Source organism: Adelges cooleyi, unplaced genomic scaffold, assembly GCF_023614345.1.
Source record: "Adelges cooleyi isolate 19-005CV unplaced genomic scaffold, UGA_ACOO_1.1 ACOO_flye_CR_arks_rails_tigmint_CR_PRNA_376, whole genome shotgun sequence".
NCBI lineage: Eukaryota > Metazoa > Arthropoda > Insecta > Hemiptera > Adelgidae > Adelges > Adelges cooleyi.
In genome coordinates, this window is record NW_026096053.1 from 10,179,286 (window position 1) to 10,194,426 (window position 15,141).

A 15,141-nucleotide genomic window follows, 5' to 3' on the forward strand; every position below is an offset into this window, starting at 1 on the left:
CCATAGTGCGCTTTTGGTGTACATAAGTATCGCGTTTAGTGTAATACTAGTTTAGGCGCAAGTCAAGCGAATAAAATATTAATCCTGAAGTATAATATTATAATGTATACAGCACGATACTATAGAGCTGTAACTGTAGTGTAAGCACAGCTGTTATCTTTCGAGTGATTTAAACATGACAATATCGAATCCGGTCTTATCTTAACACCGTTCTATGCTAGAGAGAGCACACTACATATACACTACCGTCGGAATGGCACTGTCCCTGTTTTCCGGTATAGTGAACTTTTCCGTTCGACCGCCAAAAGCCATAAACTTTCATTGTAATTTCTAAAACCATAACGACGCTACGGTGCGATAGAGGCGGCCGAGATGCAATTTCATTTCTTAGACATAATGCGTTTATACATGCGTCCCGTACTTACGTACATAGATTACATAGAATATGTTATTACCGATTGATTAGCATTTTGATTACCCCTACTGTATACATTTATTTGCCGGTCAATAATACACATCCCCGTCCCTTGCCCGCAAAAAATTAGTGAAGCGCCTAACGCGGTGTCCCATAATCTAGATAAATTTCGTCAAACGTCGTGGATAAAAATTGAATTATCTTCGCCCACCAAAAGACAAAGGCTCCGTTTAGTGTCCTCCAGGCAAAAAGCAACGTCTTCGGTTTAATTTCCTTGGGTAGAATTGCACAGTCCATCCTGAAATTCCCCAATGGTATTAAAATTAATCCTAAACGCATATACATTGAGAACCTAAAATATCATACATACCTTGTGGTTCGAACTTAATACAAATAATTTAATGATCATACAAGATTGAACAAATGATTAAATGAATATCTCAAAAATATAGTGAACGTTTACTACAAATATTTGTCTATTATAACACATGATAATATTGATGTATACGTTTATGTGTTATTTAAAAATGTCACATTTAACAATGCAAAATAATAATCACTGCATAACTCGAAAACTTTATTACTCTTATTTAATGACCTAACCTAGTAGGTAATTTACTCTAATCTAATATACTCTTTATTGATAATAAGAGTCACAACTAAATAATAATAATATTAGCTACTAGTAATGTATTTTTTTGTTAATTAGTTAGGCTTACTAAAATGTCATAGTATTTTTTATGATTCATTTAAATGTTGACATCTTAGGTCTAATAATGATGTTTTGTCCAAGAGTTGTTTCAATGTTATTGGTGCGATTGATTTGTTCAATTTTGGTGGCTTTCTATTAGTGTAGTATGTTTATACGTAATGGTCGACGTTAAAATGTGTGCGGTAATTATCTTTAAACATTTACATTAGGTTCTGCTTGAAAGTCAAGTGGGGGGGAGGGGTTAGAGTGAATCAATTCTAAACCCTTAGCTGCTGCCAAATAATAATAATAATAATAATTAGTATAGAAGCTTAGTGAAATTTAAATGTCTCGCTTTCTACTATTTTCTTTTCTCTGTCCATTTGTGTTTCTTTTGACATTATTTCTTTGTGCCATCCTTTTGCATTGGTATTTTTGCGGTAGGTAACGACGACGACGACGAGGTGTACCTGTCAAGGATTAGCATTACTGCGACGACGGTAGCTGCACATTATACGGTCTTTATGGCGCAAAATCTGTTCGCCTTTTGTCCCGAACCGTCTATTCGACTATGACTTTACCCGACGTCTTACTCTCCCTGCCTTCCATTCACGGCGAACCCGAACAAGCGCACACAAAAGGGATCGCACCGTCAAATAGAAAGAGATATTAGCGAAGGGAGGATCGTTGTCGCACGCCATCGGCTGAATAATAGGCGAGCACCTCGTAATGGACTCGAATTAACCGAATATTACCGACCGATGTGTACTGAAAAATAGTCGGGGTCGTCTAGGCTCCCCTTTGGAAAACCTAAAATAAAACGGCAATAAATGAAAAATGCCCTAGGCCCGAGTCCCCCAGGAATCACGAAGCGACGTCGCCGTCATTGAATGTATATTATATAAAAGGAAACAGCCCTTCCTCTGCAGCCGTAGTTACTATACCGAAGCGATGAGTCACGAGTATAATGCACAGACTGTTTGTTTATCGTGCTTTGTTCGGTGACGAACATCCGAGAAAAGGACCGACCCAAAGGTATGTATATTTTGTGGGCTTAGGGCTTTTTGAAGTTTTGTCCGACGTCCGCGCCTGTCGCCGGTTTCTTTTTGATCTCCACATTACACCCTTCTAAACGCACCAGTACATATGCATGTATATGTATTATGTACCAGCAGCTACCGTCGGGGTGGGATTTACGCCTTTCGCCCTTCGACGCGGATAACAACTTCAAACGCGTCGAGCAACAATCGCCGAAGCGTTTAAAACACACCCTCGCGTTAAGACTTGTGTGAACATAAAAAAAAACTCCAAACAGTTGCTCGACGATTATTATTCAATTATCGTTTCATTTATTCGTTATGACGTGTGATCGTTAGAAAAAAAAGGGTCGCATAGATACAGAGGCGGGAAGCGATTTGAAAAAAAATGATGCCCAGTTATTTCGCCTTAATGGGTACAGCGCAACCGTGTATTTTCATAGATAGCACAACGATTTGTTTTTCCAGTATAGGCTGTAACTGACTTGTTGAGCTTTTCCATTGCTGTGTAAATTGTTTGTTAGAAAATTATTTTTGCCAAACGACAACTTTTTGCCAATACTACCGTGCGATTTTTTTGGTCAGGTAAAATATTTATCGATAATGGGATGTAAAATAAGCTGTAAAAATGTATATAAAAAAATCAGTTTTGTAATTTATTTTTAAACGAACCCATTAGTCCGTAAATTGAAGCGCATTTTTCAGTGAACAACTTTAACGGAATAATCAAGTTTTCTTTATAATGATAATAAATTGCATAAACGATTGGGCTCCGTGTTTATTTTTATAAAAAATTACTAATTTTTTTTATAACTAATTATAATAACGGTTTTCATATATCTTTTGAATAGGAATCATTTTAATGTTTCCAATATTTTAATTTTCAGATTTATAAATTCCTTTAATATACAGAAAGTATAAAATAAACAACTAAGTATTGTTCGTCTATAATAAGTATAAAATGTACTACATCCTGTAATTTTTATTTTCTTAATCGTGGCCATAAGACTTGCATTATTTCAATTATTACCCATCATTTACCCACCAATTTGTTATAGCTTGTTGAATTAAAAGCACGGGTATTGTTTAAATTTGCGGAGGCGGAGAATTATATCATCACTCGAAGATATGTTTAAACTTTGCACTACTTTTATAAGCTAAACAAAATAAAAGAGCTCTATTTTTAAAAATAGAACAAAATGTTTGCCAAATTTTTAACGACGGGTTTCACAATTTCTTAACTTTATTGCTATAGCGAGTGTTGAGTATAATGACTTTTTAATATGCATTTTTTATGACTGCTAATTGCCAAATGTATTTCTAACGCATGACTCCTAGTAAAAGTCTATTACTACAATATAGTTTAAAAAACGTTTTATTTCCCACGTTTTACAAGAGACTTTTGAAGATTATGAGTTTATTGTAAACTTTAATATTTAGTATCAAAATTAAATTAAATTTTATTTGTTACATCAACATAATGTTTTATGTTAGTGTAACTAATTACCCGGGTCCGATAAAATAAAATTACCATACTTTTTGTAAGATAAAAATCATTAAACCCCAAAATATAATAATTCATTGTAAACACCATTGAAGTACAGACACTCGTAACACATTTATCAGCTGTTAAGTTTATTCTTAATGATTTATAGCACTTAACAGAGGAGTTCAGACTTTAAAGTGTGTGTGTATATATATATATATATACATAAAACTGAAAAGAGCATCTTTGTAGTAGAGGGTTGGCTCTGGAACCACTTGCCCAATAGTCATGCGGGTTTTTCAATTTATTGAGCATACCACGGAGCGCGTTTTAAGTGTAGATTAAAGTCATAAAACTTGTAAATTTATAACGTATATTTTATATTTCAATAAATCTAAATGAACCGACCGCGAGAGTTATATTGACGTTTATTGTGTTGATAAATTCAAAGTCAGTTATGCGATATTTTAGTCTTGAGACATCGGACGGGGACGTTTAATCGTAAACGAGACGATACGTCGTCGCGGTATTCTAACAGTTTTTAAAATCTTAAATTTGTAAGCAAAGTATATAATATCATCGACTAACGAGACTTCCGAGTTTATGATGATCGCTGCCAGACAGTAGACACTGCCTGTTAGATCCATTGCAGTACTGGTTACCATTGTTAACTTCACGTGGGACCCAAAGCAACGTGCTGCTATTACCCTACCCTGTGCTGTCGGTCGTCCGTGCACGCCACCCAAGTTCGTGATGACCGTGTGTTGTTTGTGTTGGTTATGCGGCGGCGGCGGCGGTGAAGGCATTAGTAATTGTTTTAACTGCAATAGCGCGCAGCAAGTGGTTTTATTTTATTTGTCTAGCTACTTTATCGCCTCCGACCACCGATGATACACGGAAACCTCGTAAAATTTCCATTACTCTTTCAGGTATGATATAGATAGAAAATAAATTGGAAAGCAACAAAAAAAAATAAAACAACAACAACTACCCTTCCGCAATGACAGCTAAACTCAAAGTGGAAACCTTAAACGCCAATGCCGATATACGGGTATCCCTAGAGAATTTTCTTCTTCTTTTATTTATCTTTGCTTCTAGTACTATATAATTGCATGCTGTAACCGATAATCCGTCACAACCGTGGTCAATTAGTATTGAGTTAATGCGAGTTAACGTTGAAACTTAAGTTACATATTCTCTCGGACTTGATGACTTCAGACCGTTAACGATTTTAGCGACTCGATTAAAAAAGTCAATATAATGTATGCTAAACATATTAATCTATGAAACGGTTTCTTGACATTTGAAAACAGTGAATAAATGGTAAACGCAGGTTTGGTCGTAGATAGCTTACAGGCGTCTAAACTTCTAAGGGTCGTGTCTATTCGAAATTTGTTTTACAAAAAAAAAACAATTGAAAATTTGTGTATTTCGAATTTTAATACGGATACATTTTTCAAGTTGGACGAATTGAAAAATTGACAAATCTTTTGCTGGCATTCTCGGGGGACATACTGTATAATATTATTATATTTAAAACGATAATTTCCTTTGTTGTTATAACGTTACCGCTACTTTCATCTTTCAGAAATGGCATTGTTGTTATTGTCTTCTTTTACCTCAACGTCGGATGTACGTGTCCTAAGTAACGAATGATTATATACATTAATACATATAACTGTCACCGACAATATATTATTATATCGGAACGTGTGAAATCGCTATGCACGCCTTTGTCGGAATACAATTATTTTTCGTTGGTTTATCTCGGGCGCTTATGCTCCAGTGTTTGTCTTTGCTGTATTTGAATGTGGAACACGGTTTATCTACAGTACATAATATTATACACTTATTCGTAATCGTCTCAAAGCGAACCAAAATCTTCGGTTACGGTGTCTGCGTACAAATCGGTATAGCGCAATTTTTTTGAACTCGATTTATACGTGTAAATGTTTAAAACATTTCAATCGAGTTTCCGCCAAACATGCAAATGGAAACTCTTAGCAATACTTTATTTCAATCCATATTGCCTGACGTGTATTATTTTATCAGTTTATTTTTTCGATAATAAACGCCGACATATTCCTCAAGAGAGAAATCTCTCACAATATAACATAGATGGACATTTGAAATGAATCAACAGAATCATTTTTTTTTTAAGTTGTTTTTCTTAAGCCATTTAATTTTTTCTGAAACTTCAAAGTCACATCATTTATTTAAAACAAATTAAATATGTATTGTTTCAAAATTGTTGCATGTTATCTTTTATTTTTAAAATTTCATTAAAACAAGTATAGCTGAAACCTTTAAAAAAAAAATGTCCACCAAAAAAGTTCCAGTCAGCTTTAGATTTTCTTTCCCTACACATCTCCACTGGTATTTTTTTTTTTGTAAACGAATTCTTATACATTTGTTTTAATAAAAAACATAACTATCTGAACCTTAATATGTATGCAGTGAACTTTTCGTAGTTTTCAATACTATAATGAATACATTTAACATAAAAACTATAATTAATTCCGAATTTCTTAGGTAATTATTTATAACTGATTAGGTTTGTTAGCGCAGGTTTACAAATTAAATTTTTCATCAAAGTACAGACCGTGAACAAATTATACAAAAGTGAATATTTATAAACTTTCTTTAAATTTTACGTAACTCTAAGTACTACATTACAATTTATATGAAATTTGTATATAATTTAAGTTTTTCAAACTCAATTTCTTATTGTTATCATTAAAGTTATCAAATTTTAAACACATGTATGGAATATATTTTACTGATAGCTAATGTTCTCTTCAATTGTATACGTGCACACTGAAGTTAATGTTAAAGTAAACGCATTAACTTAACTGACCCGTACTAACCTTAGAAAAATAACATTTAAGAAAAAACTAAAATCTATAAAACAAAAAAACTATAGATCATACTAGGTTCTACACGGCGGTGTAAATAAAAAAATAGCCATCGGTGCTTGTTTTTATTTCTTGAGAATATGTTTTGTGTTATTTCAACTTTATTACCTGCTTTCCAGTTCCACCGTGCGTGCAGTATACGATCACAAACAACTCTATGGTAATGCAATCAATAGACTTCAAAGAAAGAAATCTCCTTGTTGTCGGTATACACTTCAACGCTACAATACCACGGGTGTTACGTGTAATTGACGTTTTTCCCTTTCGCGTAGGTACACTTAACGCGTCTCCTCGCTGAATTCGCGCTTAAAATAATATTTCTTTTCATGTTTTTTTTTATTTTTCTTACCAAGTATCTACATACATCACGTCACAATGTTGAAGAGTCTCGCGTGGAAAACAGAAACAAAAAATTACCCATATTTTTCTCGTCCACTGTGTGGTGTTCAACGGAGCTTAAGCGTGTTTAATGGGACGATTTTTTTTTTTTTTGCTTTTATAGCTATATTAAAATAAGCTCACTTAAAAATATCACGTGAAGTTTTATGTGCACACATATAAACAGGTTAATTAATTTCTCTCGCTATGTGACGTTTAAACGCCAATCACCGTCGACGCCATAATGTGTTGCCATACACACTACAGTCAACGCGCTTTTTAATTATTAAAACAAACATTGCGATATAATGTTACCTATTTTTATTACCTTTTTTTTTTTTTTAATGATTTTGACCCGTTGTCTTCGAGCTCCGTGTCATTGATGTCGTCGAACAAAATATAACGACAGCGAGGCAGTGCTTGGAAATAATTTCAACAAAATTATAACATAATATTATTGTGTACACACTACACGTGGTTGTTGTTTGACAAACGTCCGTTGACGACTTTTACAAACAGCCTTTGATGATCCAGCCCCGTTGATTGATTGATTATGTTATTGCACACTCGGCAAATTTGGTGATATTTAGTTTCTTCTTTGTTCGGGCAACAAAGGGTTAAAAAATGTCGACCATGTTAATTAATTTTCCGGTTAATTTGTATAAGCTTCAAGGTACTATTTTTAATTTTATTATTTTTCCTATGAGTTAAAGTCATTTTGGCTTATTTAACACCAAAAAGAAAGACAAAATTTCAACTGCTTAGGATGGTCCAATTTAACTGACCAGACGGTTTAACCGCAGCTGGGTCATCGTGCACATGAAGTGTCCTCTTAAAAAGTAATAATAAAAATATATATTTTGTTTTATACTAAAAGTAGATCGAGACAATTAATGTCCATTCTAGCATACACTCAATAGTTATACTGTATTTCTCCATTTTTCTTACGCTGTACTACCATTGATTATATTTTATAATTGTTACAGTATTTATTATAATTAACGGCTGTATACTATAAACGTATAAATCATTCAACATTCCCATACCAACATGTACATGAGTTAGGAAACAACAATCATAGAGTTCGGTAAATTGTCGAATACAATTTTGTTCAAATACTAAATTAATCCAATCATGTGTTGGCCAACTATGCGATTACAATAATGCAAAGCATTCCACCGATACCCCCGTTGTTTGCTAAACGTACTAGTTGTGTTATTAGAGATATTTTATTTTTTTAATTCACACGTGTAAATCAGTTTAGTAGTTTTCAATTACACGGCGAATCAATAATATTATTGATATTACTTCGACCAACGTCCGATTTCGGAAAGCGCAGGTCAGACAGAAAAAATATACTACCCGTGTTCTGCAAAAAACGTTGTACTAAACTAGTCGAGCAAAACCAGGAGAAAGACTTTCGCGATAAAAATGTATTACATAAGCTAAACGCAGAACGTATTGACCAACGCTTAAATTATATGATAATATTATTCAACGCGATGGAAACACAAAAGCCTCCTGTCTTCGGCCTATGTACTTCGAGTAATTTTAATCATTTATATTATGGCTGTATCGTTAATGTGTTTTATTGTTCTCGGTGTCCTCGTTGATTATTTAATAAATTAACCAGCGAGGTAATTGCTGGGAATGTTTTAGAGGAGCATGAAACTATTTCCTTAGCCACTCTAATAGCACAGGAATCCTAGTGGTTCGTTTGCAGAATAATTGAAAAATTCTCGAGCAAGCTCAATGATCATTCTGCAGGTTTTCATGGTTTTAATCCAGGACTCCTTTTAAGGAAAATAGCAAGTCACCTTCTTCCTACTTGCCTGAGCGTCAACCATACTCCCCGTGTAGGACAAGGACTTTTACGGTGTACAAGAACAATGTAAATACTCATGTTTTTATAAGGCTTAATTAGGCAAATTCGTGGAGCCGAAGTCACTCGAACCCCCCCCCCCCTAAAATTCGTTCTTTTATCTCCAGTACAGAGAAGATGCTGAACTATAAAATTTAGTTTGTAAAAAAAAACATATAGTTATTACAAATTCCTGATGTTTTTGTGTCAAAATATAATGTAGTTGTACATGAAAACGGTATTATTTATTTAAAACATATTGGATGACCCTATTTTTTTGCGCTAAACGGTATTGATGTCTCCAATAGAGTTCCAAAAAATGTTTTCATTATTTATTCCTTTCATCGTGTAAATATTTTATACGTCCGTATATCGCGTTATATATAAAAAAAAAGAAAGAAAGGTCGGGAAGTGGGAATAACTTTATCTATGTATATATATATATATATATTCTGCTTGCACCTTAATTACACAAAGAGTAGTGAAGGGCCAACGTTGGATTAGTTAAATGGAAAGCTTCGTCCACCGGCTTTTAAAAGGTTCGAAAACGTATTAAAAAACTAACCATATGGCCGGTAAGTATATAAAATTTAATATGTATAGAAAAGCGAGACAGTGTATAAAATAACGAGCTAGAAAACGCATATTGAAATTGCGACGGTTCATTTTGGCGAATGCTGTCCGTTAGCGGTAGGTTAGGTATTTCACCCCGTCGTTAAACTTAGTTTTACTTTTATTTTTATGTAAAGCTTTTATGCATTATAACCACCTATTTGGAAAACTTAATAAAGTTTAAAACTTCTTAAAACTCACCGGCCACGTTTTCCACGAAGTCGGGGACAAAAAAAAAATTAAGAAGAAAAGAAATAAGTACCACAGTACAATCTAAAGGAATTATACAGCCGCTCAATTAACCCGACAGGGCATTATATAATATTATGTTTGGCGACAAGACTAGAACGTTGGCACTATTGTTGTTTAACATAATGTACAATGAGAAGTTGCTCACCGCTTTCGGTGAAAAACCAAAAAAACTTGTATGGGCCAAGTCAAAAATGTATAATAATTATAGGACTACACTTATTGTATCAGTATCGATACGCTACACAATAGATGCTTCTGTGTAGGTATAAATTATAATATCTGACGTTTTACCTTTCTCGCAATCGGGTAAAAGCATTTCTGTACAACGAACAACGGCTTGTCCTTGTCGAATAAAGGACCGCTGCGATACTACAGAGCTAGGTGGGCAGCAAATGAAATATAGCGACAGTCATTGCCAGAAATCCCGTACTCAAGTGTTGGGCTTGCCTGCATATTATGTACATACATTTAAACAAACAATACAAAAGGGTATGATACCAGATGATTGTGTTGTTAGCACTAGAAAGTCTATTTTACAGTAAATTTTCTTTGCAGCTGTATCGCTAGATACGGAATGTTATTAAAATGGTTCGGATAATGAAAATTAACTTTCCACCATTATGATGTTAGGTATACAACACAAATGAAGTACATTTATTTATTTTGACCATTATACAAGTTGTTGTAAAAATCCACAAGACTTTGTGATCGGAAAGCGATCAATCCCTTTATTTTTAGTTTTTTTCATATAATTTTATATGTAATCAATTTTAATGATTTGTATAATATTATAAAAAATACATTAAACTTCACCAATATTTACAAAGCTGATATCGTCAAAACCATAATGATGTTTTGCTGTTTACTGCATAATAATTTCCCGGTAGGCTACGTTAATCAGATAAATATTTGTTTGAATAAAAAAAAACCTTGAAAAACCGAAGTTTCATCAAATGCGCATAAGGCGGACGTTCGGTGAAAAAATGATCGGGTACTGAGAAACTGGGTACTGTGGAAACTGGAAACGTGTTTATTTTGAGACACCATACTTTAAACAAACAGATAGCCAAAAATCATTCAGAAAATATAAGCTTCTATATTATTATAATTTTTCTTTGTTTAAAAATGAAAATTTAAAAACTATTAAAAGCAATACAGTTTATAATGTAATTCAAAATTATTCTATTATAATAATTTTTAACAGATAAGTAATGATCAATCATAAAAATATACAATTATATCAATATACCTACCAGTGGTGGATAAAAAAAAAAAAAAAGAGTAGGACACTCGAGCAATCGCTCTTGTAATGTCCATATTGTTCAATTCAAATAATTGTTTAAGTTAAATGTTCAAAATCTAAGTTTTTATAAATATTTGAAGTATTAGAAACAGAACATATTAATCTAGAAAAAACTGTTAAGCAAACTTATGGTTAAATATATAGTAAAGATATAAAATCTACTTGAACCCTAAACCATAAAAATTATACACTTCTTGCGCAAGAAGAACATATTAGCTGAGAAATAATTAATCACCACATTATATCGTATTGTTGTGGGCCAGAACTGATTACACTGGCATAATTAATGTTGCATGCAGGTACAGGAAAGGGTTGGATCCCACGTGAAACAGAACAAAGGATTTTGAAATAATTAATGTAGTCAATTGACCAAAACAACTTAGTCACATAATACGCGTTACTACCAGACATTGTTGTTGATTATGAGTTTTGTCTCTCGTAAAGTACTTATTACGATTTGTGATCTACAACAGCTCCTTGTCTAAACTACTTGTTGTATACTACCAGGAGTTGGATGTAGGGATTTTGTTAAACGGATAACTTCAGTTATTCAAATATAAAAAAAAAAAACACTATAATTTTCTTTAAAACGCTGTTATTACTAGTTACCTACTAATGTTTGAGATAGTTTTTAATTGCTATGTCAACTTAAATATGTCCGTTTTGCTTAGCAGGTAACGTGTTCGAGTGCGACTGCAATCTGTTGTGGATGAAACGTGTGGCGGCCGACACGAGCAACGAGCAGCTAAGCCGTGAACTGATGGACGCCAAATGCTCGATCAACGATACCGACGGTCCGGCCGCGGCTACTGGACGCCAGACGGCGGTGTCCGGCGGCGGCCCCGACAAGGTGGGCAGCCGCCGCGACGACAACAAACTGGACGGCGGCGGCAGCGACACGGACGACCGCAAGGAGACGGGCGGCTACGGCAGCAAGGGCGGCGACCGCAAAACGGTGGACGTCGACGGCGGCGAGGAACACGGTGGCCGGCTGCCGCCGCCGTTGGACGAATCGCAAATGGTCAGCGTGACCGACTTGGACGAGAACACTTGTCCGGGCAAGGAACAGGCCGTCGTGGACGGCACGCCGGACGCCGCGCAGAACTCGGACCGCGTGCTGTGGGAAAGCAAGTCGGCCGCTGCCGCTCCGGGCCCTTCTGTGGCTTTTGCACTGCTGCTGATGCCCTTGCCGTGGGCCACCGCCGTCCTTTTCCGCAGACGCCCTTAGGCGTGCCATTTACAACGTCGTTTTTATTTACAGTCACACACACACACATACTCGGCCGGCGTACACTCCCCTTTTAATTTCGACCCACTCACACCGCCGTGTAGCTTTTGTTTTCATCGGCATGTACTCATAATATAATAATGATAATAGCAAAATACAAACAATGTGTGATGTGTAAACGCTTCATAACGAATCGATGTCGTTAAAAAGGTTGTAAGAGCATCTATAAAATAAAAAAAGTATGAATTTTTGAAAAATTTAAATCTCGGTGCAAAAGCCTATTATTTATTTTATTTTATCTAACGGATTCTGTCGAACATTGTGGAACTTAACTTGTACATTAACGATATTTGTGTGGATTTTCGAAACGTCTTGTAAAATATGATTTGGCGCGATAGATATATACGAGATATACCTACTATAATCGCATGTAAAAGTATGCAAAACCCCGTCACGACGCTTCGGATGAAATAATATAATTACACAAATACAACACTTTCTGTAGACAACATTGTACACTGTACGTTAAAAACATTTATTATAGTCGATACGTTCTTTATGAATTTCACCTATCCGAAAATAGATTCGGCCAAAATTGATTATAACGCTATGTACATACGGCTTATTAATGAAATACTTCTTACCTAAATAGCAGTAAAATAGTATGTCTTTCGCACTATACATTCCTACTAAATTAGTAAAAAAAACTTAAGTAGTATTAAAAAAGCTACTATTATTTTTTTTTTCCTTAAACTATTTCCAAGAGTCATTAAGTACATTAAATTAGCGACGCACACTTCAATCTAACCGAGAACATAAATCTGAATTTTAAGAATTTATCGCCCACCCGTCTACTTATACATAAATTTAGTACTTGTAGATGATCATTTTTTATTTTTTGTGCGACGCTAGTTGAAGCACGCCTATACCAAAAAAATATCGTTATATTATATATTATTATTAATGTATTTTAAAGATGTTTATTTGTGTGACAGACCACTAGCTGTCGTGGACTTTAAACGCATTATTATTATTAAATACTAATGTTGTGGTCGTATATTATGTATAATATCTTCTTCTTATTCTAAGGACTATCTTTTTTTTTTTAGTAATTAAAACCCAAATTATATTTAAATAAATATAAAGATTATTATTAAAAAATATAATCTTAAGATTTGTTTGTGAAATTTTATAATACATTTATTATGTATATTGTATGAGCACAAAATATGATGATAAAAACAAGAAACGACAGACTACGGCCCGGCGTCAATAATATAATGTAATACACATAACTAATAAAATTCTAGTATTGTACTCCTTACATTTTACTTTTATCATTGTTTTCTGGTTTTTGTATTACAAAATAATTAAAACATTGATATATTATAATAATAATAATTCATTAAATTGTATAAGTATATATAATGTATATTGATGAACTAGTGTTGTGTTTTATTTCGTATCAAAGTGTTTGATGGCCATTTTTTAAATACTACCAGCTAATATCTCATGTGTGTCTCCTCGTTTTAGGAGGTTTTTCATTGACTTTGTTCAAAATAACTCTATAACTGAGAAAAAAAATCAAACGATATTCTATTTCATATATACCAATCGCTGAATAGCTGTTGTACCCGCTGTTGGTTCACTCCGTCAATTTATCTAACAACATAGTTCCAAGAGTGAATAAAATTAAAACAAATATTTACTTCATCATGCAATCTTAAGGCGCAAAGACCAACAACGCAAATATTTAGAGTAAAATTTTTCATCGCGACCCGGTGACAAACGATAATTTGTTACTTCCAGAGAGGGCGGTACGTTATTAGACAGGCCGGTTTGACAGTAAAAAAACGCCGGAGCTTCCCGAAGACGACTTAACTGACAAAATGCACACGACCACACACATTCCAAAACAGAAACTACTTTACCGTGTTGGTGCCGGGTATGTTTTACACATTAGGCAAAAAAAATGCACACAGAATTGTTTAAGCGGGCGACGATCGACGGCCGCCGAAAGAGAATACAAATGTACCCGCCGCCGCCAAAGAAAATATAGGTCTTTTTCTATTGTCTTGAGTTATTTTTTTTTTTCATTTGGTGTGTTTACAACGAACACGATACTGTTAATGTGTACATAACCTGCAAACAGTGCAACGGTGGTCTGACCCGAAAGTATTTCTAACAACATTTTCGACTATCCCAGGCTTATTATACCCGTTTGGGGGGTATAATATAGCTACAGTTAATCGTATTACAGTTTAATATACATCTTTTGTCGTTTGAATTTGGTATCAGTTTAAGCGAAATGCTATATTATACGGTAATTTACTTTTCTCAACAGGTTATTAGTTATTACCATTGCGACGCGACGTACAATATAATATCTGACGGCGTCATGTATAGGCAATTTCCCTACGTTGTCGTCAATTTACATTTATGTATACTATAAGTAGCTGCTGTTTACCCGGCGTTGTCCGGGTATTTATTTATCCCAAGACTTGAGTAGTGTATTGATTTGACACTAATATGTATCAGTTGTTTTCGATCATTTTTACATATCGCCCATTCCCACTCCCCCACCAAAAGAGTGGCTTACAGTATTCTTTCCCAGATCTTAAATCACACGTGTGATAAGAAATACAATTAGCATGTTTTGTATTTGCTTATAATTCTTGCCGTTTAAATTTCTGTATGCATTAATAAATCAAAACTTAATTATAATACTAATTTATCCTCAAACATGTGCAGTAAACTCATTTCTAAGAAAAATATTTATTTTTACTTATTTAACCGTTGTTTGGTATTACTTGATTTCTCAATGATACTTATTGCTTTCCATACTAAATCATGATAAATTATGACATAAAAATCCAATATTGCTTTGGCCATTGCTTGTTCCCGAATGGTGTCTACTATATACTTCCTAACCCATTAATTGCAATTTAATTAATTAAAATTCA

General features: G+C 34.2%; 1 protein-coding gene across 2 annotated transcripts in view; it reads left to right on the forward strand.

The window, feature by feature from the left end:
• Positions 1-13,521, forward strand: part of LOC126840378 (connectin-like) — a 125,829-nt gene extending 112,308 nt beyond the window's left edge. The window contains exon 3 of one of the 2 annotated variants that reach the window (XM_050576060.1): positions 11,622-13,521. In XM_050576060.1, coding sequence (XP_050432017.1) covers positions 11,622-12,178 — 557 coding nt within the window. In that variant the 3' untranslated portion in view covers positions 12,179-13,521. The remainder of the gene's footprint in view (positions 1-11,621) is intronic. The other variant, XM_050576061.1, reaches the window with a different exon arrangement.
• Positions 13,522-15,141: the final 1,620 nt, after the last annotated feature.